General features: G+C 40.9%; 1 protein-coding gene and 1 non-coding gene across 2 annotated transcripts; one reads left to right on the top strand and one right to left on the bottom strand.

The window, feature by feature from the left end:
- Window positions 1–4,296: 4,296 nt before the first annotated feature.
- On the bottom strand, window positions 4,297–4,403 carry LOC141602765 (small nucleolar RNA R71). The gene has a single exon (XR_012524675.1). It is a non-coding gene; the product is annotated as a small nucleolar RNA R71 (small nucleolar RNA).
- Window positions 4,404–10,221: 5,818 nt separating this feature from the next.
- On the top strand, window positions 10,222–11,472 carry LOC141601478 (uncharacterized). Its single transcript, XM_074421767.1, has one exon. It carries the CDS (start codon window positions 10,222–10,224, stop codon window positions 11,470–11,472), a length of 1,251 nt encoding a protein of 416 aa, XP_074277868.1.
- Window positions 11,473–24,123: the final 12,651 nt, after the last annotated feature.

Here is a 24,123-nt window from a genome sequence, read left to right as displayed (position 1 = left end):
CGAGATGAGAATGATAAGTCTGTTATAATTACAAGATGTTGTTAATTATACTAACTAGTAATCAAATGACCATTTTATGAGAAAGTAATTTTATATTACTAGTCAATTTGTTAAATATGATTTATTTAATTTGTAAATGATATTTAATTTGTTAAGTATGCATTTTAAATTAAAACATGACATAAGACATGTCACATGACATACAATTGTACAATTGACAAAAATAAAATGGACTCCATATTACTACATAGAAACCGAAATTGGGTGGGCATGCTTGGAAGTTTTATCTTTTTCCATTTGTCTTATTTATTTGTCCATGACACTTGATAGTGACATGACTATGGACAAAGCCTTACACATTTGTCTTGTGAAGACAAAAAGAAAAAGAAAAATGGTCATAAGACCATACAATGCCACCGGTTTTGGGAGGGGATTTAGAGAGGATTTTTTCCTCATTTTTATCATTCTCTCATGTTTTAAGAAAAACATAAAAACTTCTCTCTCTTGTTCATCTTAAAATTAAGTTTGATGAATCTAATTTGTATAAATCAATAACTAATAATACTAGTAGTAGTATATGAATATTAGTAATCAATTTTAAGGTAAACCACATTACAAATATCTAGTACATATTAGTTTGTGGGATTGAGGGATAGTTTTGGGTGCTACTAATTGGAGGGCTTCTATTTTGAAGTCATGAATGTTCATCCATTATTGGAAAGCTCAAGAACTAACAAGAAGGAGATCTTGTTGGTGCCCATATGATGACCGAAATTATCATAGTAAGAATGAAGAGTTCTTCCTTATTTTACTTATTGTTTGCATGCACAAGATCACCTTTTAATTTTATGACTAAATTAAAATAAAACATATATGAATATGTTGAGTAAAGAGATCTAGATTTCTAACACTTCCACACCATAGGCATCAGCTAATAGTAAGGCACACCAATTTCTTTGATGACGTCCACCATAAGTGGAGAGAAAGGAAGCTTGCAACCACCCCTGAAGGCCCAGTCATGAATACAGAACCAACCAGGACATGCCCAGTCAGCCCTGACAAGAGAGTTTTCAGGGATCCAGACTTCGGAATCGGCAGGAATGATTCCCTTATCCTTCAGCACCTTTTCAAATTCATGTTTCAGACGGTTTGAAAGAGACTGATCATTTTCCAGAGCTTTTGTGGGTTTAAATTCAAATTCACCATGGAAAATTAAAATCATCTCGAGAGGAGAATCAATTGGATTTTCAACCACAAGAGGTTGAGCAGCGGAAGATGAAGGGAGATTTTCAGAGGTGGTTTCTTCAGGGTTCTGAACGAATGGAGTTCCAGGAGACATCACTCCCCTGGAAGATTTCTTTTTTGCGGCCATTATTGAAAAGTTGTTGAAAATTTGTCGAGCATTGAAACCTGTAAATTAAGGAACTTGAAGAAGAAGATTATTGGAAGAGAATAGAGCGGATTTTTGTGAAGATCAATTCAATGAAGTAAAAGGGTATTTATACTCGGTGAAATTAGGGTTTCAACCGCAACTTGCAAAGGTAATTATTGAAGAGGTTGCAGTAATTGCAACACGCGTCAGTAAACTGCCAAATAGCCGTTACAGGATCCAATCAGTCATAATCCAATCGTTGTAAGCCGTTTTCCTAAGTTAGAAGTTATCTCCTTATTTATAGCCTGACCTAGCGAAGATAAGGAGATAAGGGGCAATTGTTAGGCCTGTAAATTCGCAGATATCCCAGGATGATATTCTACCCCGACCTGACCATCAGGGAGTCAGGACATCAAGCTAACAGGACACAGGAAGTGATGTGACCAATATTTGAGCATATTTAGTCCCCAAATTAGCCTCGTTCCTATGCTTTTTAGTGCATAATTGGGTCATTTACTATCTTTAGTCCTTTGTTTTGCATATTCTTTGAGGTTTTGTTTCCTTGGTAGGAGAGGAGTGCAAACCTTGCATTTTCATGGCAAAATGGAGCTAAATTGATCGAATCTAATGACCAAGCATCAAAGTGAAGACAAGACTAGAAGACCTATGTAAATAATGTAGTAGATGGGCAATGATGAAGAAGATCGTTGCATCTCCGACAAGATCCTTGAGGATTGTTGGAAGAAGAAAAGAAGAAAAGAGGAAGAAGCTTGCTGGACTACAATCCGCCCGTCGCAGCCTCGGGACGCTCGTCCCACCTCCACAATCCGAGAGTCCCACCACCCTGTCCGCTCGTCCCAGACCCACACAATCCGAGCGTCCCACAACACAATCCGCCCGTCCAAGACCTCTACAATCCGAGCGTCCCGACCCCTTGGCCGCTCGGATTCCAGCCAAAGACAAAGACGTCTCTTTCCTTGTTCCACTCGGGATGCGCATATTTCTGAAAGACTAGCAAAAAGGAGACTAGCATCTTCCTTCGAGAGGAGCATTTCCTCAACTTTTCTTAAGGGTCTTAATCGTCATTTAAGCCCTTAGTAACCCTAATTTATGTACCTAATCCTCACTATAAATACCCCATTGTACTAATTAGATTAGGATCAATCCTTAATATTATTTATGTTCTTCCTAATTTCATTTTAATCTTGTAATCAACTTTTAATCAAGCATTAATACAAATCTCATTTACTTAATTTCTCTATTGTTCATCATTTATTTTCGGTAATTGAAGATTATTTGGGTATTATTGGGAGATTGACAACCTTCCATCAATCATGAAATACTTCTATTATTCTTTTCTTATTATTTTGGAATCATCATTAGGTATAATTCTCTTAACCCTTGTTTTAATTATTGTTAATCATTTTCCATTCATTCATCATGTTTTACTTTGTTAATATATTTGACAACCTTGTTAGCATGTTAAACTTGATAATGAGTGAGTAGTTTCCTTAGCTAGGGTTAATGGGGAATTAGGGGAAACCAACATGGGGGATGATTCATGCTTAATATAATATGTTCACATAATTTATTTGCTTGCTTGTTGTGATCTCAACTTATGCACATGTTATGTTTGATGAAATGCGAGCCTATGAATCCTTGCATTTTTTACCCATCACTTACCTTTTCAATGAGACTTGTAAGACATAAACCAACTCGAGTCTCATTAGACCATGCATATAGTTGAGTAGGGAGGATTAAGTCGACTTATAGGTGTTGTACAATCTAATCGATTCAGCTCCGGGACCCAAACCTTCCTAGGATTGTAAGATATAATCCAACTCGATCCTATCACAATAATAATTGCTTGCTTATAATTTGAGAATATGTTTGTATGATCAATTCCCATGAATCCCCTATGAACCCATGACACCCTAGTGCTTTTAATCAATTGTTTACATCCCATTTTAATCATCTTGCTTGTTTATTTACATTGTTATTTAGTTTAGTGATCTTCTTATCTCAACTCAAATTGTGACACCCTTAGACACCACTACTTGCAATCGAAAATCCTACATCAATACCCGTCCCTTGGGATCCGACCTTACTTACACCTTTACTAATAGTAGAGTAGTTTGTGAAGCTATAAATATTGTTTTGGTCTAGGTGCTCCTAACGACAAGTAACCGAAAACGATAGTCCGACCAAAAATGGCGCCGTTGCTGGGGACGGTGTTAACTTGATGTGATTTTCTTTGATTGTTATTAGTTGTGTCTTTCTTTGCCTTGGGGAAGTAAAACTCCTCAAGGTTTGTTCTAATGGTTTTCAAGTTGTTTGATATTTTGCATGTCTAGAAGATCCCAAGGTAACTTGTTCCCCATTGATCACGAAATGGAAAGAACTTTTACAACCAATAGAAGACTTGCTAGAAATACTTTGAGAGGTATTGGTGAGATTGTGGATATTCAACCAAACAATATTGAGTTCATCAACCCTTTTGCAAGAGAAGGAGAGGAGAACCCAACACAAAACCCACCACAAAATCAACCCACAATGCCTAAATTTTCATCACATTCCGTACCCACCGAGGAGAACCTACCCAATGGTACTCCCACACCACAACACTTGACCGGTAATTTCATTGCAAAATCCGCAAATATCCAATTAGTCGAAAGAAGTCAATTTAGGGGCATGCCTACTGAAGACCCTCATTCTCATATGGAGACTTTTTGTGACTATTGTGATGTGAATTAACAAACCGGAGTGACTCAAGACAAAATTCGATGGGTCTTATTTCCTTTTCTTTCATTGGTACCGCGAAACAATGGTTAAAAAGCCTTGATAAGGCTACTCTTGGTATTGACTCTTGGAAGAAATTGGCTCTTGCTTTCTACAAAAAGTTCTACCCTCCGGAAAAGACTAAAATTCTAAGAGCCCAAATCACGGGTTTTAAACAAAGGGACGAAGAATTTTTGTATGAAGCTTGGGAGCGATTCAAAAGAACTTGTCGCTCATGTCCTCATCATTGACTTAGCGAGTGGTTCTTGGTACAACAATTTTGGAATGGTCTTTTTGAAGACTCTCGAAACATTCTCAACATGGGATCAAATGGTATGTTCACTGAAGTTGACGATAATAAAACATGGAACAAGATTGAGGAAATGGCGGTCCATAACTCACAATGTAGTAGACCTCGGAAGGCTACTAGAGGAGGGAAGCATGAAGTGGACTCTATTACACAATTGGGTGCTCAACTTAGTGCTCGTATTGATACCATTAATTTGAAGTTTGAGAAGGCTATGGCTAAACTTGAAGAAGCCTAAAAATCACCAAAGCAACATGTTAATGCCATGGTGGCATCTTCATCAATTCCAAGTGGAATATGTGAGAATTGTGGAACTTTGGGACATGACCAAAGTGAATGTAGGGGAACAAGTGAGCAAGTAAATGCTTTTCAAGCATACAAGAGTGGTACCCCTTATTCTAACTATTACAATGAAAACACCAAATTCCATCCAAATCTCTCATACAAAAGCCAAAATGTTCAAAACCCTCAACCAACATACACCCCACCTCTAATGAGAAACCAAAATCAATAACCCTTTTACAACCAAAACCAAGGTTTCCAAAATCAAACTCCATACACTCAATCAAATGACCAAGGTTTTGATGTTCAAAAAGCGGTCCTCCAAATGCAAAAGAACCAACAAGAGTTTTTCACTCAAATGAAAAAGGATAGCTAAGCAAAAGACATCACCATTAACAACATACTAGCTCACACAAAGATGTTGGAGACCTAGATGTCTCAATTAGCATCTTCAAGTTCACAAAGACAAAAGGGGCAGTTACCACCTCAAGGTAATCCCCCAAGACAAGAATCAGTGAGTGCCATCCATTTGAGGAGTGGTACAAGGTATGAAGGGCCGAAGAAACCCGTTGATGAAGATGTTGTCAAAGCTAGTGACAAGGAAAGAGTTGTTGGAAACTCTAAAGAAGAAGAACCCACCATTCAAGAAATTTCAAAGAAGGATGAAGAGAAGGCCAAAGAAAAGGAGCCTATTGTGATTAGATTTTCATTCCCTAGTCGTCAAGCTAAGCCAAAGTTTGATGACCAACTTGGAAAATTCATGGAGATTGTTAAGAATTTAGAAGTCTCAATTCCATTTACGGAATTGATCAATCACGTCCCGGCCTATGCAAAGTATTTGAAAGATATCCTTACAAAGAAGAAATCAATCCGGAAGCTTGAGACTATTGCTTTTATTAAAGTAAGTAGTGATATTCTTCAAGGAAGTTCACCTCCAAAGCTCAAGGATCCGGGAAATTTCTCCATTCCATGCACTATTGGTGACACCACGATCAACAAAGCTCTATGTGACCTTGGGGCAAGCGTGAGTGTTATGTCATATTCGGTAAGCAAGAGGCTAGGAATGGGAGAACTCAAAGGCACCAACATCACACTTCAAATGGCGGATAGATCAACAAATACACCTTTAGGGGTATGGGAAGATGTTCCCGTGAGAATTGGAAATTTCTTCATCCCGGTGGATTTCGTTATTGTTGACATGGAAGAAGACTCCAACATTCCTATTATTTTAGGAAGACCTTTCTTGCACACCGCGGGAGCAGTGATCGATGAAAAGCATGGAGAACTCACCCTTGAAGTGGGAGATGAAACCATCACTTTCAATCTTGACAAGACTATGAGAGCTCCCCGATTGCATGAGCCATGTTTTATGGTTGATCACTATAGCCGGAAAGATGATAGGAAGAAGTTGGAATTTCAATGGAAAAAGAAAATGGATGATGCTCCATCAAAACAGCAAGTAAATTGCAATATTGAGAGCTTGAAAAACTCACCCATGACAAGTGAAGAAGAAGGCCTCATTGGCCAAGACAAGAAAGAAGGAGAGTTGTCTTCATCAACTCAAGACATTTTTAGTGATCAAGTAGACGAAGTATGCGGTCTTTGGGATGATGAGTTTGAAGGGATATTTAATCCCTATATTGGTAATGCTATGACCCAAGAACATCATGGAAAACAACAAGTGCAAAGGTCTATTGAGGACCTTTATCATGACAATGAACAAGCTTTTGATTACTTCTTCAAGGTGTTGAGTAACATCAACAACACCTTGAACATGCCCCCTTGACATCTCACATTGGATGAGAGTTTGGTGGAGTCCTCCCTGAACCACCATTTGTAAATATTCTAACTCCCTAACTCGCATTTCAATTATTGTATTGCATTTTTGTCATTTTTGGATTTACATTTTTATGCCTTGATCAAGATTTTCATCATTTTGAGAGAAGTGAGGGAGGGACTTATGAGTTTATTGATGTGTAGTGCATTGCCTTAGTGTGGGGATAGCAATTGCCTAGGCTATTCATGCCTTTGTAGTGCCCCTACAATGAAGAACACAAGAATTGAAGAATGAAATGACACGGGTTACGAAGCACCCAAGGATGGACCTGAATCCGTGTGGTTAAGGAAGAATCCGAGCGGCCCGACGGATAATCCGCTCGTCTTGAAAGAACCCGAGCGTCCAAGGCATAAGACGCTTGTTTTATGAAGCTGCAGAAAATATTTTTGGGTCTGACTGTGAATCCGAGCGTCCCAACGAGGAATCCGCTCGTCTGAGTCAGGACGGTCGTCCAAGAGGAAAGACGCTCGTCTTTTTACTGCTAAAATTTGGGATTTTTCACTGGAAAGGAATCCGAGCATCCTAAGCCAAAGACGCTCGTCTCAGCTCAGGAATCCGCTCGTCCTTCCTGCAATCCGCTCGTGCCATGCGTCTTTTTCTGAACCCAGAAATTGAGGAATCCGAGGGTCCCGATACTGAAGCCGCTCGTCTCCCTCTGCAATTCAAAAACCAACGGGTCTTTTAAAACCCTCCTTTCCTATTCATTTTCATTATTTCAAAACACAAACACTACCCAAAACCCTCATCCTGTAATGCTACGGATTTTCTTTGGTGACTACTCGACCGAGTAGAGCCTACTCGGCCGAGTAGTGCTGTTATTGTGGGTTGTTTTGGTTCTGCCGATGAATACTCGGCCGAGTATAGTGAATACTCGACCGAGTAGAGGATACTCGGCCGAGTATAACTTTACTCGACCGAGTATTCGGTCTGGCGAGTGTTATTTTGACGGTTTGTTTAGAATTCACAAGTTACCCCTTAAATTTTGGGGTAAAAGTCTAAGTAAAATTGCTAATCTAGTGGGTCAATATGTGAAAAGTGATGAGGCCACATAACAAAAAACTAGATTGGGTTTTGCACGGGTTATGGTTGAGTTGAAGTTAGGGCAAAAGTTTCCAAATTCTATTCAATTCTTGGATGAGAAACAAAATGTTTTGAGCTTGGATGTTGAATATGAGTGGAAGCCTAGTGTGTGCACTAAGTGTAAGCTTCTTTGACATGAGAAAGAGAGTTATAGGAAGGGCAAACCTATGCAAGCAAGGCAAGCTCATCAGCAAGTATGGAGACCAGTCCAAAAACAGAAAGATGTAACAAAAACTGCCAATGTTTCTTCTTCTTATTTACCTGGTTCCACTGTACAGGTACAAGAACAAGGATTAGTTCAAAACATACAGCATACAAATCATGTTAAAACACCTGAGACAAGGATACAAAATCTGGAAGGGGGATCAAGGTCTCCAGTCAGGCCATTAAGGGTCACAAGACAGGCTTTGGATAACTCTGATCAGCAAGTATCTCCTACTTACAAGGAGGTATTGAGTGGGACCAGTTCTCCTAGAGAAGGAGTTGTTCTTAATGGTATTGATCCTATTTATCTTACCCCATGATTAGTTTTTGATTCTGGAATGTGCGAGGGATGAATAGGGAGGGGAAGCAGAAGTTTGTTAATAGATTTCTTCTTTAAAATAATGTTGGTTTTTTTGGTCTTCTTGAAACTAAAATAAAACCACAGAACTTAATAAAACTGTTAATAATGTTTTCAAGGATTGGTGTGTGACCACCAATTCAGCCTGTCATAAGGGAGGAAGAATCTGGCTGTTGTGGAATCCCACAATGGTAGATATCTTAGTATTAGAGTACAATGCCCAATTTATGCATTTCCTGGTTATAGATAAGTCCACTCATCAGCATCTGCATCATACTCTAGTCTATGCTTTTAATGGAGATAAACAAAGAGAGGAATGGTGGACTGGTCTTAGAAGGATAGCTATGCAAGTCAGTGGGCCTTGGTCCATTGGGGGAGACTTTAATTGTGTATCTCAGGCACAAGAGAGATTGGGAGGACATGTATCTCACTCTGAAGCAGAGCCTTTCCAACAATGCATTGAGGATTGTAATTTGTGTGATATGCCATCTACTGGAGCTTTCTACACTTGGAATAACAAACAGGCCCCTGAAACAAGGGTGTATAGTAGACTGGATAGAATGTTTGTGAATCATGATTGGTCAGTTCAATTATCTGAATACTATGCTAACTTTCTTCCAGAAGGTTTATTTGATCACACTCCTTGCTTAGTTACAACTGCTACTACTCAGCCTCACAAAAGAGCTTTCAAATATTTTAATATGTGGAGCAAGGCTCCTGATTTTAAAGAATGTGTCACAACTTGTTGGTCTCAGAACATCAGAGGCACTTACATGTATGGGGTGGTCAGGAAGCTCAAACTTTTGAAGCCTAAACTTAAGCAGCTCAATAAGTCTTACTTTAGTGAAGTGGAGAATCAATCTGACTTAGCTGAGGTTAAATTGAATCAAATTCAGCAGCTACTGATTAACTCTCCAGGAGATGCAGCTCTAATTGAGAAGGAATATAAAGCCCATAAGCAGTTTCTTTTCTTACATGAAGCCAAGCTGAATTTTCTACAGCAGAAAGCAAAAGCACATTGGATGACTGAGGGTGACACAAATTCTTCTTATTTCCATGGCCTCATCAAGGCTAGAAGAAATAAAAACTCCATTTATCAGATTAAGGATCACAATGGCAGGCTGCATACTGATGAAGAGGGTATTCAAATGGCCTTTCTGGAATATTACAATATGCTCTTAGGATCTAAAAATCAGATTCTACATGTTAAAAAAGCTGTGGTTCAAAAAGGTAAGATGTGTACTGAGGCCCATTGTCAGAAGCTCTTAAGTCCTATAACACACCAAGAGATAAAAGAGGTCATGCTCAGCATTCCCAATGATAAGGCCCCAGGTCCAGATGGGTATTCTAGTCAGTTCTTTAAAGATTCCTGGGAGATTGTGGGAGATGGGATTTGTACTGCTATTTCTGATTTTTTCCAATCAGGTCTCCTTCTCAAACAGTTAAACACAACTCTCCTCACTCTCATAACTAAAGTGACAAACCCGACTTCTGTTCTTGAGTATAGACCTATAGCCTGTTGTAATGTCTTATACAAATGCATCTCAAAATTGATTTGCAATAGGCTAGCTTTTGTTTTACCTGACATCATCTCTCAAAATCAAGGAGGTTTTATTCAGGGGAGGAGCATTATGGAAAATATTCTAATTTGTCAGGATCTAATCAGAATGTATGAAAAACAGGCAGTGGCTCCTAGATGTCTAATCAAGATGGATCTACAAAAAGCATATGACACTATAGAATGGGAGTTTCTTGATCAGATGATGCAGGCTCTTAAATTTCTAGGTACTTTCAGAGGGTGGATAATGCAGTGTGTCACTACTGCTACCTACTCCCTTAATCTAAATGGGAATATGTTTGGCTTCTTCAAGGGTCAAAGAGGTTTGAGACAAGGAGACCCCCTTTCTCCCTTGCTTTTTACCATATGTATGGAGTACCTTTCAAGATTACTGATGTCATCAACTTCTACAATGGGTTTCAAGTTCCATCCTCTATGATCACCTATGAGACTCACCCATCTGATGTTTGCAGATGACCTTTTGCTTTTTAGTAAAGAAGATGCTACATCAATGATGATTATTATCAGGACTTTCTCAACTTTTTCAGCTACCTCAGGACTCAAGATGAGTAAAGGAAAGCCTAATGTGTTTTTAAATGGGGTGAAAGAACCTTTGAAGTCTGATTTCCTAAGGGTCTCTGGGCTAATTGAAGGTAAGCTTCCTTTCAGGTACCTAGGAGTGCCTATTAAGACTACCAGGCTTAATGCTAAGGACTGCAAACATCTCATTGACAAGATTGTAGCTAGAGTTAGAACCCTGGGAGCCAGGAAATTATCTTATACAGGACGGTTGGTTCTAGTCAGGGCTGTGCTGAAGACCCTACATAATTATTGGGGCCAAATGTTCATATTACCTACTGGAATCATTACTAGCATTGAACAAGTCTGCAGGAACTTCCTATGGGATGGGGAAGTGGACTACCTGAGATCACCCCTGGTTGCGTGGGATAAGGTGTGTAGGCCAAAAAAAGAAGGTGGTTTGGGGCTTAAACAGGACATCATTTGGAACAAGGCAACTGTAGGCAAATTGGTTTGGTGGATTTACACTAAACCAGACTTATTATGGGTCAAATGGGTAAACAACATATACCTAAGGGGATCAGTTTGGCAAGATTATTCTCCAAGTACTAACTCCTCCTGGTATTGGAGAAAGATCTGCCAAGTAAAGGATGACCTACAGCTAGCATACCAGCAACAAATATGGGATCTTACTGCTAATAGATACACGATTTCTAAAGGGTATGAATTCCTGCGAGTCAAATCGCAGGATGTTCCATGGTCGGAGTTAGTATGGAATGTTTGGACTGTTCCAAAACATGCTTTCATAGCTTGGATACATCACCATGGAAATATGAACACAAAAAGCAAACAACAACAATTAGGAATCAGTGATGACAGTACCTGCTGTATATGCGGAATTTCGGAAGAAACAAGGGAACACCTCTTTTTCGACTGCTCGTATAGCAAGAGACTTATTATTCAAATTGGAGGATGGCTTAGAATCAAATTCCCTGCGAATAATTGGATCTCCTGGCGACTGGGGAGAAACGGCTCCCAAGTCCAAAAGGGGATCCTAGATGCTGCGATTAATGCCTGTATCTACCACATTTGGTATCAAAGGAACAGGAGCAGATATGAGCTAATGCTTATTCGGCCACACAAGCTCGCTAGAACAATTAAAGAAGAGCTGCAATAGAGATTTCGAGGTTTGGATCGAAGGAGATTGAGTAGAAGGGATGCAAACTGGATTCTGAAGATACTGAGTAATGGGACTTAAGGTGTTGGATTCAGATGGGGAAAAGGGATGATGGAAGAAGACGATTGCTATTTTTAGGGTTATTACATCAAAATCTGATTTTGTTTATCAGATTATGTTTTGTTTGAGCTTGATTTGTTTTTCCTGATTTTATGTTTGGGCTGATGTTTTGGGCGGAGTATGTAATATGGGCCTTGGAATCTTCGCAGTCTTGAAGTTTGTCTCGGTTCCATTGTATGGTGACCTTCTTTTTGATATATACACATACATTTTATCAAAAAAAAAAAAAAATATATCCCGCGTCAGTTTCTAAACATCATTTCAAACTTCATCTTTTCTACGTTAACCCTAATCTCTTTCTAAGAACTTCCTAATCATCCCAAAGCAATGTTGTGTGAATAATCTTCGGAGTTCTTGCGTATAATTCCTCATTCTACTGTTGCTAAGTTTTATTTCTATGTTATTCGTATTCGTTGGGGTTACTGTATACATTTACGGAATTGGGAATATGGGGGTTGTGCAATGTGTAATTGTGTTATGTGATTATGGTATAGGAGAAGACTTCGTAGAGGAGCCTTTCTGATTGTTCGAGTTCATTCCACTGTTGATTGCTAAGGTAGGGTTTCCCTACTCAGTTTACTGTTCTTTGTTAAGACATGTTTGTTGTGTGATTATTGTTATCTGTTGATCATCGGAGTATGGAGATTGTCGTGACGATGTTGGTGTGAGAGTGTTACGGCTGTGATGTGGTGTGATTGGGATTGTGGTGGAGTCACTTGCGGGAGTGGCTTCACACCCTAGTTCGCCCTCCGTGGAACCCGCCATGGGAGGGGATGTTCACATTAAGGGAGAGGGATGGTTTGTCGCTCGTTGAGGAGCTAGACTAGGTGGGATCGGCTGCGGTCACCCACTGGCGGCGAGGATTACCTGTTGCGATGGGTAATCTGGCAGGGCTACACACTTCGGTGTGTAGTCGATTACTGAGTGAGAAAGAAAGATTGGAATTGGAGATGATCAGTTGATTACTTCGTTTGTTTGTCTTATTGTTTGAGTAATACTGACCCCGTTGTTGTTTGTGGAATCTGCGGTGATCCATTCGGGGATGGTGAGCAGGCTTGACAAGTATTGCTAGTGTGAACTTGGGGACCGTCATGGGAGTGCTGTCATCACCAGTCATAGCATCACCGTCTGAGTCTTAGTTTGATTTCTTTTATTGTTAGACATTGGAGTTGTATTTTGTTGAATCAGTATTTGGATTTGGATGTTGTAAACTTTATACTTTACAGTACTTTAATAAATGTGCTCAGTTCAGACGCTTTTGATATGTACTAACCTCGGGCAACCGAGATGGTAACACACTTTCATGGTAGGGTGGTCCTGGTAAGGCACCTTGGTATGAGAGGGTGTTACAAAGTGGTATCAGAGCCGAAGATTCCGGCACCTAAACAAATGAATCTAATGAACCTAGGGAGTCTAAATAAAATGAACCCGGGGAGAGTTGTTTGGAGCTACCGCAAAGACTCGGGAGACGTCCCGGAGTCGCAAATTGGCCCTCACTAACTCGAGCCGATAACATGGGGAAGTGTGATGAGAGTTGAGTCTTGTATGTACATGTGTGTGGAGATGCATGTTGTTAATAGTTGATGGTTGAAAGTGTGTGTGTGGAAATTTTTAAGTTTTATAATTGGAGAAATAGTAGAAATGACGAGTTTGTGAACTTTGGTGTATCGGATTTAGCATATGCATTATTTGTATGAATATATGTTTATAACGTGGCAATTTGTTTCTGTTGATATGTGTTGGTTGGGGAACAGAAAGCATGATAGGGGACTGTTATTGTTTTTAACCCGTCTACAGTGAGACTCGGCCGAACAGGGCAGGTATTCGACTGAGTAGGGAGTACTCGGCCGAGTAACCAAGTACTCGACCGAGTGTTGTTTGCTTGTAAGTAACGATGTCTACTGTATGTGATAACTCGACCGAGTAGGAAGTATACTCGACCGAGTAGTGTCTACTCGGCCGAGTGTTGTTTTACTCGACCGAGTGTTGGTTTTGAGTTTTTGACGTTTGCTTCTGGAGTCGATACTCGACCGAGTATCTGGAGACTACTCGACCGAGTAGTCGTTACTCGACCGAGTAAGGTTGTATACTCGGCCGAGTGTTCCTTTGGCGGAAGGTTGTTACATTTTGAGCCGTAGGCTTTTGTGCTTACGTTTCCTTGTTTCTTATCAGCTCAAAATGCCGCCTAAAAGAACTCCCGCGCAGATCCAAGCTTCTGAGATGACTCTTGATGAGGTTGCTCGCATGATTGAGCAACAAGAGGCTCTCCTTGAAGCTCTCAAAAATGTGGGAAAGGGGAACGAGAAGTCGATGGATGCTACTCAGCTCAGCATCATCATTGCTCGCTTCAACCCTCCCACATATGATGGAGTAGGTGAACCAAAGCTACTTGAGAAGTGGCACCGTGAGATCGAAGCTCTCATGGAAATGGTTAAGTGCCCCGAAGACATGATCGTCGAGTAGGTAGTGTACTACCTAAGGGGTGAAGCTGCAGTTTAGTGGCAAAATGTCAAGGAAGATGCTAGAGCTTTTTACCAGGTTGAAGGAGCTATTCCTTGGTCTGGAATGAAGAGTGCTATGAGGGAGCAGTTTGTGCTGGAGCATATCCGACACAAGATGAGATCCGACTTTGATTCCTTTACCATGACTGATGAGATGACAGTCACTGACTACTATCATCGGTTCCTGGAGCTATTTCGTTACGTTGAGGACATGCAGCTAGGACAGAGAGGGTTGGCTCTCCGTTTTGAGAGGGGTTTATCTGCTAAGATCGTGAGTCGTATGCCAGCCGGGGTTGTTACTGACCTCAAGGAAGTGTATCTGAGAGCGGGACAAGCTGAGAGAATGGTAGATCTCTCAAGAGAGATCGATGAGAGGACTTCTGCAGAAAAGAGGAAGGCTGACAGTGGAAACAACAGTCGGTCGGCCAACAAGAAAGGGAACTTCAACCATGCTAAGGCTTTTTCTGGTGGAGCTGGTTTCTCGGGAGGATCTCGTGGCTGGGGAAAGAATGGAGGTCGGAGTGTGAGTGACAACTCTAACCTTACATGCTTCAACTGTGGTGGGATAGGCCAGAAAAGACGGAAATGCACGAGCTACAAGCCCGACACTGGTTCAGGAGCTCGGTCAGGGAATTTTTCTCAGGGGCCGACTCAGAGTTTTGCTAGTAACCGACCGGGAGGTTCATGGGGCAACAGAGGTGGACAGGGTAACCAGGGCGGTTACAACCGCACTGGCGGTGGATCATATCAGCGCCAGAACAACAGCACCACCCAATATTCGGCAGTCAAGCCAAGTACCTCCAATGCTTCAGTTCAGGGTGGAGGACAGAAAAACAAGGGGATGCTTTTCATGATGGACAAGCAGGAAGCACAGGATGATGCTCATGTAGTTACTGGTACCTTTCTTGTTCATAATGTACCGTCCTTTGTTTTGTTTGATTCAGGGGCTACACACTCTTTTGTGTCTAAGAGTCATGCTGTGTCTATGGGTTTGCGAAAGTTTGAGGTTGTTAAAGATGACGTGTTCATACCTTCGGGAGAGTCTGTGTCATGTCTCAAGTTGTATAAGGGAGTGTCTATGGTAGTTGGAGGGGTAGATTTACCAGTAGACCTGTTAGAGTTTCCTATGGATGGGTTTGAGGTGATTGTTGGGATGGATTGGCTGGGTAAGTATGATGCCAGGATAGATTGTCGGCAAAAGAACGTGTCCTTAAAGGGTCCCAAGGGTGTTAGGGTGTCTTATAGAGGGTTTGTGGTAAAGCCTAAGTGTAGGTTCATAGCTGTGATAACTTTAAAGTCATGCTTGAGGAAGAAGTGTCCCTTGATTCTCTGTCATGTGAGAGACCACCGTGTAGAGCCGCCGACAGCTTCTGAGATACATGTGGTGAAAGAGTTCGAAGATGTTTTTCCCGAGGAGATACCGAGTTTGCCTCCCAAGAGGGATGTTGATTTCAGCGTGGAGCTTAAGCCGGGAACAGGTCCTATATCTAAAGCACCTTACCGTATGGCACCTAAAGAGTTGGCAGAGTTGAAAAAGCAGATACATGAGTTGCTAGGCAAGGGTTACATCAGGCCTAGTGTGTCACCGTGGGGATCTCCAGTTCTTTTTGTAAAGAAGAAAGATGGAAGTATGAGACTGTGCATTGATTATAGAGAGCTCAATCGTGTCACAGTGAAGAACAAGTATCCGTTGCCTAGGATTGATGACTTGTTTGATCAGCTAAGTGGAGCAGGTGTGTTTTCCAAGATTGATCTGAAGTCGGGATATCATCAGCTGAGGATAGCAGATGAGGATATTCCTAAGACAGCGTTCCGATCTCGATATGGTCATTACGAGTACGTGGTGATGCCTTTTGGGTTGACCAATGCACCAGCAGCTTTTATGGATTTGATGAATCGGATCTTTACACCGTTCTTGGATAGGTTTGTGGTTGTTTTCATCGACGATATCTTAGTCTATTCTAAGACTAAGGAAGAGCATGAGGAGCACTTGAGGATAGTCTTGCAGACCTTGAGAGAGAATCAGCTTTATGACAAGCTATCTAAGTGTGAGTTCTGGTTAGAGGAAGTGGCTTTACTAGGCCATGTGATATCTAAGAAGGGAGTATCTGTGGATCCTAGTAAGATTGAGGCCGTAACCAAGTGGGAATCGCCGAAAAATGTTGCTGAGATTCGGAGTTTCTTAGGCCTTGCTGGCTACTATAGGAGATTCGTGAAAGATTTCTCTACCATAGCGCGGCCTATGACATCTTTGATGAGGAAGGAAGTCAGGTTTGTTTGGGATGAGAGTTGTGAGACGGCGTTTCAGACCTTAAAGGAACGCTTGACCACAGCCCCTGTCCTAGCCTTGCCAGAGGGATGTGAGAACTTTGAGGTATATACCGATGCTTCAAAGAATGGTCTTGGTTGTGTTTTGATGCAGGAGGGGAAAGTCATAGCTTATGCTTCGAGGCAGCTGAAGCAATGTGAGGAGAACTACCCTACTCATGACCTGGAGCTGGGTGCAGTTGTTTTCGCTCTTAAGATTTGGAGGCACTACCTTTATGGAGCAACATTTAAGGTGTTCTCTGATCATAAGAGTCTAAAATATATCTACACTCAGAAGGAGCTTAACATGCGACAAAGACGGTGGATGGAGCTGATCGGAGATTATGATATGGAGATCATCTATCACGAGGGTAAGGCTATTGTTGTTGCAGATGCACTGAGTAGGAAAAGCATTCATTCGCTATGTACATCTATGTCCTTGCTGAATTTGAGGGATGAGATATCTAGGATGGGGATCTTTATGATACGAAAAGGGGATACCATCGGGGATTTGACGATCGAGCCAGAGTTGTATGAGAACATCAAGAGTAAGCAAGAGCTTAACCCTAAGATTGAGGAGTGGAAGTCAAGGGTAGAGAGTGGAACGGTTTCCAGGTTTTCTATCCATACAGATGGGAGTGTTCGTTTTGATGGGAGATGGTGTGTTCCTCAGGATGCAGAGTTGCGGAGAGTGATCTTGACAGAGGCTCATTGCACTCCCTATTCAGTTCACCCGGGTGGTGACAAGCTTTACAAAGACCTTAAGAAGACTTTTTGGTGGCCAAACATGAAGAGAGATGTAGCTGAGTTTGTAGCCAGATGTTTGACCTGTCAAAGGGTTAAGGGTGAACAAAGGAGACCACAAGGTAAGATACAATTTATGGAAGTACCCGAGTGGAAGTGGGAGTCGATCTCCATGGACTTCATTGTGGGGTTACCTAGGTCACAGCAAGGTAACAACATGATTTGGGTGATTGTTGATCGGTTAACCAAGTCAGCCCATTTCGTTCCCATGAAAGATACTTGGTCTAAGATGCGGCTGGCATTGGGTTACAGGAGGCATGTGGTTCGGTTGCATGGTATAACTAAAGATATCGTTTCTGATCGTGATGCGAGATTCATATCCAAGTTTTAGCAAGAACTGCAAGAGTTGATGGGTACAACTTTGAAGATGAGTACAACCTTTCATCCGGCAACCGATGGTCAGACAGAACGGACCATCAAGACCTTAGAGGACATGTTGAGGGCATGTGTTATGGAGTTTGGGGGCAGTTGGGAACACAGGCTTGATCTGATCGAGTTTTCATACAATAACAGTTATCATACGAGCATCGGGATGGCACCTTTTGAAGCTTTGTATGGCCGGAAGTGTCGAAGTCCAGTTTGTTGGGATGATAGTTCTGAGACAGTGGTTTTAGGGCCACAGCTGGTACAAGATATGGTTGAGCAAGTCCAGTTAATTCGGCAAAAGATGAGAGCAGCTCAAGATCGTCAGAAGAGCTATGTCGATTTACACCGCAGGGACATCGAGTTTGCGGTAGGTGACAAGGTCCTTTTGAAAGTGTCACCTATACGAGGTGTTATGAGGTTTGGGAAAAAGAGTAAGCTAAGCCAAAAGTCTATAGGTCCTTATGAGATTTTGGCCCGTGTTGGCAAGGTAGCTTACAGGTTAGCGTTACCACCAGCTTTGGATAGGGTACACAACGTTTTTCATGTATCTCAACTTCGGAAGTATGTGAGCGATCCGCCGCATATCCTTGAAATGGAGAACATCGAGCTTGATGAATCCTTGTCCTACGCCGAGATTCCTAAGGAGATTCTTGATCGCAAGGTTCGTAAGACCCGGAATGGTGAGACGGTCTTACTCAAGGCCCTTTGGTCTAATCATAATGTGAAGGAAGCCACATGGGAACCCGAGGAAGCTATGTGAGAACGTTTTCCTAACCTTTTTGATCAGGTATGTTTGGTTACAGGGACGTAACCGTTGTCTTTTTAGGGGGGTAGGAGATGGTCGCGGTCGTGTTTTGTCTTGTTTTGTTGTTTTGTTTTGAGTCGGGGTAGTGGTTTTTGTGGTGACTTGTCGCGGTCGTGTTTTGTCTTGTTTTGTTGATTTGTTTTGAGTCGGGGTAGTGGTTTTTGTGGTGACTTGTGTAGTTCTTTGGTGTTGTTACATGTGGTTAGAATAGTCTTGTTGCATTGTGTTGTGCCTTGTTTTAGAGTGGAGTGTGAACTTCGGGACGAAGTTCTTTTTAAGGGGGGAAGACTGTAATACTACGGATTTTCTTTGGTGACTACTCGACCGAGTAGAGCCTACTCGGCCGAGTAGTGCTGTTGTTGTGGGTTGTTTTGGTTCTGCCGATGAATACTCGACCGAGTATAATGAATACTCGACCGAGTAGAGGATACTCGGCCGAGTATAACTTTACTCGACCGAGTATTCGGTCTGGCAAGTGTTATTTTGACGGTTTGATTAGGGAGTGTTTAAGATTATTTTTATATCCCGCGTCAGTTTCTAAACTTCATTTCAAACTTCATCATTTCTACGTTAACCCTAATCTCTCTCTAAGCACTTCCTAATCATCCCAAAGCATTGTTGTGTGAGTAATCTTCGGAGTTCTTGCGTATAATTCCTCATTCTACTGTTGGTAAGTTCTATTTCTATGTTATTCGTATTCGTTGGGGTTACTGTATACATTTACGGAATTGGGAATATGGGGGTTGTGCAATGTGTAATTGTGTTATGTGATTATGGTATAGGAGAAGACTTCGTAGAGGAGCCTTTCTGATTGTTCGAGTTCATTCCACTGTTGATTGCTAAGGTAGGGTTTCCCTACTCAGTTTACTTTTCTTTGTTAAGACATGTTTGTTGTGTGATTATTGTTATCTGTTGATCATCGGAGTATGGAGATTGTCGTGACGATGTTGGTGTGAGAGTGTTGTGACGGCTGTGATGTGGTGTGATTGGGATTGTGGTGGAATCACTTGCGGGAGTGGCTTCACACCCTAGTTCGCCCTCCGTGGAACCCGCCACGGGAGGGGATGTGCACATTAAGGGACAAGGATTGTTTGTCGCTCGTTGCGGAGCTGGACTAGGTGGGATCGGCTGCGGTCACCCACTGGCGGCGAGGATTACCTGTTGCGATGGGTAATCTGACAGGGCTACACACTTCGGTGTGTAGTCGGTTACTGAGTGAGAATGAAAGATTGGAATTGGAGATGATCAGTTGATTACTTCGTTTGTTTGTCTTATTGTTTGAGTAATACTGACCCCGTTGTTGTTTGTGGAATCTGCGGTGATCCATTCGGGGATGGTGAGCAGGCTTGACAGGTATTGCTAGTGTGAGCTTGGGGACCGTCATGGGAGTGTTGTCATCACCAGTCATAGCATCACCGTCTGAGTCTTAGTTTGATTTCTTTTATTGTTAGACATTGAAGTTGTATTTTGTTGAATCAGTATTTTGATTTGGATGTTGTAAACTTTATACTTTACAGTACTTTAATAAATATGCTCAGTTCAGACGCTTTTGATATGTACTAACCTCGGGCAACCGAGATGGTAACACACTTTCATGGTAGGGTGGTCCTGGTAAGGCACCTTGGTATGAGGGGGTGTTACACATCCTCTCCATCAATAAAAACCAATTTTCTCAACCAAAATCAACCACATCAAATCCAAACATCCTCAAAACGGAAATTAATCACTCCTTTAGCAACTACAATTGATTCAAACACCAAAATCTTCAAGTTTTGAGTCGATTTTTAGGATACAAGGCAACCTTCTTCTATCCTAAATCGATTTGGGCATTACTAGAAATTGAAGATTTCAAGCTTTCATTGGTGTTACTAAGCAAAGGAGTATGGCAAGAATGAAAGGTGGATGCAAGGCACCCCAAAAGAAGACACTTTCTAAGAGGCATCAAGGTCTTTAAGACAAACAAGCATCAAAGGCATTGGTAGTTCATAATGCAAGGTTGGAGATTCAAGAACAAGGTCCTCCTATGGAAGCTACTACTTCTACCACTCCGGTCATTGAACAATTAGCCGATTATCCGGAGGTAATTTTCACTTCCGACTCCCATAGGAAGAAATTTATTCTCTTCTCTAAGAAAACCATCATGCCTACTAAGTTCATTTGTGAAGATGCATTGTCAAAATTGGGTGTTCTTTAGCAAACTAAGACCTTTTTCGAGTCTATGGGGTTGAGTAAGTTGTTTGCAATGCAAGAATTGACATACTCCTCCCTCACCTTAGAGTTTTTGAGCTCTTTGAAAGTCACAAAGGTGGAGACCCGAACCATTATTGAGTTTCGTCTTGAAAATGTTGATAGATGCTTATCTTATGACGAAATGGGTAAGATATTTGGCCTTAGTGATAATGCGACTTTTACAAAGAATCCTACCTAGTATGACCCCACTCCTTATTGGATGGCCATTTCCGGAAAGAAATTCGTATCTTATCATGATTGACGTGCTCTCTTAGTCCATCATCCGGGCATTAGAAATTGGCATAAGGTCATTGGGAATACTTTGATAGCTAGGAAAGGCACAAATCATCTTACCAAACTTGATTTTATTCTTCTTGAGTCGGCTTTGAACATTGGGAGAGAGTTTACCAAGCCATAAAATGCTTTACGACTTTTGATTGATCGATGGCTTAATGTCGATTGTGGAAAAGAAGGCACGGCCTTTATTACCAATGGAGGATTAGTTACTTTTTTGGCTAAGCATTTTAACTGGGATTTCAACAACAATAACACTTATACACCGGTAAAAGGAGGCCATCTTATTGATTTGCCCACCATGTTTCTAAAGTTCAAATGGGTCAAGAATGATACTCTTGATAACAAATTTGGGTGGTTGACGAATGAAGCTAGATTCTTCACATTGCCTAGCAAAATTTTCCGCTTGAATGTTCATAGACCGAATTACCTTCTCCCACTCTCCGAAGAGACCGAATACATCATTCAACACCAAGGGGAAGAAGTTGCCGAGCCCTCCTCCTCCATTATCACCCCACCTTATCCATTTTAATACCATGAGTTCAACCCCGAAAATGCCAAGGCGGGAAATGATTACTTGACTCTACTAATGAAGGAAATGCATAAACAAGCTTACAATGATAGAGTTGATGCTTACAAGGCCCAATATCCGCCCCTCCTACATCTTGCTAGGCAAGGACTTCTCGATCCATCTTGTCCCTTGCCTAGTTGGGCGGATAAGGAGGTATTCTTTCCTAGCACTTCTAGTGGTGGTAGACCGGGTGGAGGGGAGATGGTTGTTGATGAGAGTGGTGACCAAGAAGGTGAAGATGAAGAAGTTCAAGAAGAAGAGGAAAGTGAGGAAGAACAAGAGAGTGAAAGTGAGAGTGGACATGACTCCACATCCATGGAGGTTGATGATGCCTCAAGTAAGGAAGAAGATGATGATGATGACACGATGGGTGAGGACTAGCAAACTTTTGGAGGCTCCTACATTCTTACACCTCCTTTATGGTTTGTCTACTTCTCTTGTTTTTATTTTATCTTGATCATTTTGTGGAGTCCTAGCAACATTAGAAGACTAACAACTTGGTTCCATTGAGGTGTTCATTTTTATTGTTCCCAACTTTCAAAATCCAAAATGACAAATTTTAGTTTAATGCATTACATTTTATGTGCATGAACTCCCCCAAAAATTTTGACATTAGAAATAGTGTCTATTTTAGTTTGGGGAAGTTTATGCATATGCATTGGGAGCTAATCTAAATTATGCTCTCCACCATAACAAAAACCATGCATCATATAACATAGCTTAGTTTGCATTCACTCTTGTTTATATATCATTTGCATTTAGCTTAGAAATCATGCATATTCATGTAAATTGCATAATTTCCTATCGTTTTGGCCATTGAGGACAATGCCCAAACTAGTGTGGGGATGGGAAATTCTAACTTGACCTTTTTAAAACAAAAATGATAAAAAAATTATATTTTTTTGAAAAATACAAAAATATGTCCTTTAATTTCATTAAAAAAAATAAAAAAAAATTGAAAAATTGAAAAATCCAAAAACAAGTTCATTTCCTTTGTAGTGTAGTCTTGTATATATTGTGTTTGTTCGTCCTCGTTCACATTGATTGACTACGCCACATCCGAGACATGAGGATATTGAAGACCGCATGGTATGATATTTCCAATCTCCTTTTTCCCCTTTATGTTAATGACTATGTGACTTTATTTTGATTGATGCGGTAAAAACAATGTGAATTTAGGATTGCATTTAGATTATTTGGCATATTAGTTGGTAGAAGCATATGCATTAGGATGTATAAATGTTAGTTGCATCATGGCATATAGTTGCATTTAGGAAAAAAATTTGTGAAAGCATCTATTTGGGAAGCTTGACAAGTGTATATAGGCCCTTGTAGATACTTTTTCTTCATAAGACTTTGCTTGTTAGAATACTTGTAAAACACCCTAGGATGTGTCATGCTAGTATCCTTTGACCCATGAATTAAGGCCTAGTCAAGAGTACCTTGTGGTGTGATAATTCCTTGGCTACCGTTTATTCCAAGGTGACCCTTGAAACCATGCAACCATCCATCATCCATATTCTACAACATTTTGTCATCAAAGGGAATGGGCACAAAAATTGTTCAAATTTGAGTTCAAGAATCGAAATGAAAATGAAAAAGTTTGCAAATTGCATCAAAAGAAAAGAGGAGTAAAAATAGACTCCTAATACTTCAAATATAAGCACCCTCACTACAAATGGGGTGACTTTGAAAATGTTCAAAAAGAAATGCCAAGAAAAGTTGAAATTGTCAAGTATTAAAATGCCAAACATGAAAACAAATGGCAAAAAGAAAATGTTCTCAAATGTCAAATACCACAAGAAACTGGGGAAAAAAACAACAACAAAAAGCAAACTCCTATATGAAACTCAAATTCTATTTATCCCTTTTCCATCGTATCCATTTTTGTGGATGGTAGAGAGGGGACGACCCTTCTTCTTGTCTAGGCAAGAAGGGGAATTCCACGATCCTCCAGTGTTTCTAACACCATATGGAGTCTACACTTGACGAAAGCATTTAACGATTGAGGACAAAGGTACTCTAGCGTGACACAACTTAGAGGTGATTTATTGGTATCCTTCTAGGCTTAGTAGTTTGAAGAAACCATATCTATAAAAGAGTGTGTACCCTTGAATTGCTTTCCCTTTAGATAATTTCCGCCACTTAGATGAAGAAAGTGGCTATTCGTTTTTGTAGATGAATCCATTACTTGTTTCGTGTGCTTTAATTCTTGGACGTGTGGCCATTTTGGCAAGCCCCACCATGCCTTGCAAGAAGGCATCCTACCTCATGGTTGTCTTGTTGTGAGTTGAAGGGGCGGAGTGAGACCCGCTAATTGTCTCATATCGGTTATATTAGTAGGTTAGTTTAAATAAGGGTCCTAGTTTTGTCACCTCTTTACTCTGGACGAGCAAAGGTTCGGTTTGGGGATATTTGATGTGACCAATATTTGAGCATATTTAGTCCCCGAATTAGCCTCGTTCCTATGCTTTTTAGTGCATAATTGGGTCATTTACTATCTTTAGTCCTTTGTTTTGCATATTCATTGAGGTTTTGTTTCCTTGGTAGGAAAGGAGTGCAAACCTTGCATTTTCATGGAAAAATGGAGCGAAATTGATCGAATCTAATGACCAAGCATCAAAGTGAAGACAAGACTAGAAGACCTATGTAAA

This window comes from Silene latifolia, chromosome 9 (genome assembly GCF_048544455.1).
Source record: "Silene latifolia isolate original U9 population chromosome 9, ASM4854445v1, whole genome shotgun sequence".
Taxonomy (NCBI): domain Eukaryota; kingdom Viridiplantae; phylum Streptophyta; class Magnoliopsida; order Caryophyllales; family Caryophyllaceae; genus Silene; species Silene latifolia.
The sequence above is the reverse complement of the archived record's forward strand: the minus strand, read 5'-3'. Positions and strand labels throughout refer to the sequence as shown.

What these genes read in the sequence shown, in the direction of transcription:
- LOC141601478 (XM_074421767.1), top strand. Translation starts at nt 10,222, where the DNA reads ATGAGACTCACCCATCTGATGTTTGCAGATGACCTTTTGCTTTTTAGT.